The 2,161-nt window shown below is 51.1% G+C and overlaps 1 protein-coding gene across 1 annotated transcript in view; it reads right to left on the reverse strand.

Annotated features, from left to right (window-relative positions):
- Positions 1-1,950, reverse strand: part of SLITRK5 (SLIT and NTRK like family member 5) — a 3,988-nt gene extending 2,038 nt beyond the window's left edge. The window contains exon 1 of the mRNA XM_009278481.1: positions 3-1,950. Within this exon, the coding sequence (XP_009276756.1) occupies positions 3-1,950 (1,948 nt within the window). The remainder of the gene's footprint in view (positions 1-2) is intronic.
- Between the last annotated feature and the right edge of the window lie 211 nt (positions 1,951-2,161).

Here is a 2,161-nt window from a genome sequence, read left to right on the forward strand (position 1 = left end):
GCCTGCCGCCGCCGTGCCGTTGAGGCGCACGGTGGAGGAGGAGGGGGTGGTCCTGGCCGGCAGCTGGCCCGGGGACGGCGTGGGCGTGGAGACGACGATGTCCGAGTAGTCGGGGCACAGCAGCTCCGCCCGGACGGCCCGCATGTCGCTCTGGGCAAACTTCTTAGGGGACTCGCAGATAACCTGGTCCACCAGGACACCGGTGTTGAGCTGCTCCAGCCACAGCTTCATGCCCACCACGTCGCAGGTGCAGTCCCAGGGGTTCTCGTGCAGGTCGATCTGCAGCAGGGATTTCAGCTGGTCCAGCACCCCGCTCACTGGCAGGTAGGAGAAGTGGTTGCTCCGCAAGCTCAGCCTGTAGAGAGACAGACCAGAAAAAATGTTCCCTGGCAAAGACCTCAGCAGATTGTTGTTTAGAAACAAGAGCTGAAGGTTGGGGACAGGTTCAAAGGTGCCTGCCTCTATCTCCCGGATGACGTTGTACTGCAGGAAGAGGTACTGCAGGCTTTGCAGCCCATAGAACAGCTCTGGGCTCAGCCGCTCGATCCGGTTCCCATTCAGGTACAGCCTTCGCAAATTAGTTAAATCCCCAAAAGCCCGGTCCTGAATGACCGAGATCCGATTATTGCCCAGGTGCAGCAAATCCAGCCCAGTAGCATCCACAAAATCTGCCCTGCGTACCAGAGCAATGTAGTTCTCCGTCAGATACATCTTCTTAGGATTATAGGGTTTGGGCTGCAGTTCAGAAATGCTCTCAATCTTCCTCTCCTGACAATTGACATTGAGGCCCAGGTCGGAAATCTGCAAGTTGCAAGTGCAGGCAGTGGGGCACTCCAAAGGCACCGGGGATTTGGTCTGGTAGGCAATGCTGGGGCCGTAGTTGCTGTATCCCAGGTCTTTTGAGGGCAGGCGGGAGGTGGGGCGCACCCTTGTCTTGTTGGGTTGGCGGGTCCCTTTGGGGGGCTTCAAGGGGGATTTGTAAACAGCTGAAGAAGACGTGGCCACGGAGTTGACCGAAGCCGGGGTAGTGTGGAAATACCCTGTGGTGCTTAATGGTGTCTGCGGTCTCATTTCATAATCCGAGATGAGCCTCCTGGGGCAAAGCTCCTGCTTGGAGACTTCATCCAAGTCTCGACCATGTAAGCGGAAAGGGGTCTCACAAACCACATCTCCCACCAGAGCAGAGTAGGAGATACTGTCCAGCCAATCCTTTAAAGCAATCAACTCACAGGAGCAATTCCAGGGGTTTTCCTCCAGCTGCAGCTCCACCACTTTATCCATGTGCTGCAAAAGGCCCACATAGGGCAACAGCTTCAGCCGGTTACCCCTCAGGTCCAAGTGAGTTAAGGGCACAAAACGGAAAAGGTTGTTGGGCAAACTGGAGAGGAGGTTATCATTGAGAATCAGCACCTGCAGCAAATGCAGTTTGCTGAAGGCATTAGGTTCAATGACACTAATATAATTATAATCAACCTGTAGGTACTCCAAACTCTCTAGCCCGAGGAAAGTGTCATCTCGTAAAAGTTCCAGCTTGTTATTGTTCAGGTGCAGCCTCCTTAAACCTCTCAGCCCATGAAAGGCCCCCGTTTCGATGTCTTGTATGTCATTGCTCCCCAGATGCAAAATGGAAGCCCCCGTGTAATTGACAAACTGGTTTGGGTACAGCCTGTTCAAAAGGTTCCCAGACAACAAGAGGTGGTAGACAGGGAACCTTGGTGGACTGATCTCAAAAAGGCTGATGATCCCTCTGTTTTCACAGCTCACTGTTAAGATGCTGTCCTTCTCCTCACAAGGACATGCATTATCACAGATTTCCCCATAATACTCGATGCTTTCTGCCCACGAAAGGACTAGAGATGTTAAAGCAAATGCGATCGTCTGCAGCATCCAGATATGCATTTTTTTGTTGAGGTCCTGTTCCAAAGTTACTGTAGAGCAGCAAGCGTACATTTTATTTCCTGTAAGGGTAAGGAGAAAAAAAGAAAGCAGCATAATAGCATAGCCCCATAGAATTTAAAATGGACACAAAGTTTATGTATATCTTCAGTGGGGTAGGGAACAGATTGTTAATCAAACAAAAAAAAAAACCTCCTGTCACTTCTAATTCCCACACTTTTGAAAACTGGATGACATGCATTGATTAAAATGTTGATGGGCAACT

This window comes from Aptenodytes forsteri, unplaced genomic scaffold (assembly GCF_000699145.1).
Source record: "Aptenodytes forsteri isolate BGI_AS27 unplaced genomic scaffold, ASM69914v1 Scaffold32, whole genome shotgun sequence".
In the NCBI taxonomy this organism is placed as follows: Eukaryota; Metazoa; Chordata; class Aves; order Sphenisciformes; family Spheniscidae; genus Aptenodytes; species Aptenodytes forsteri.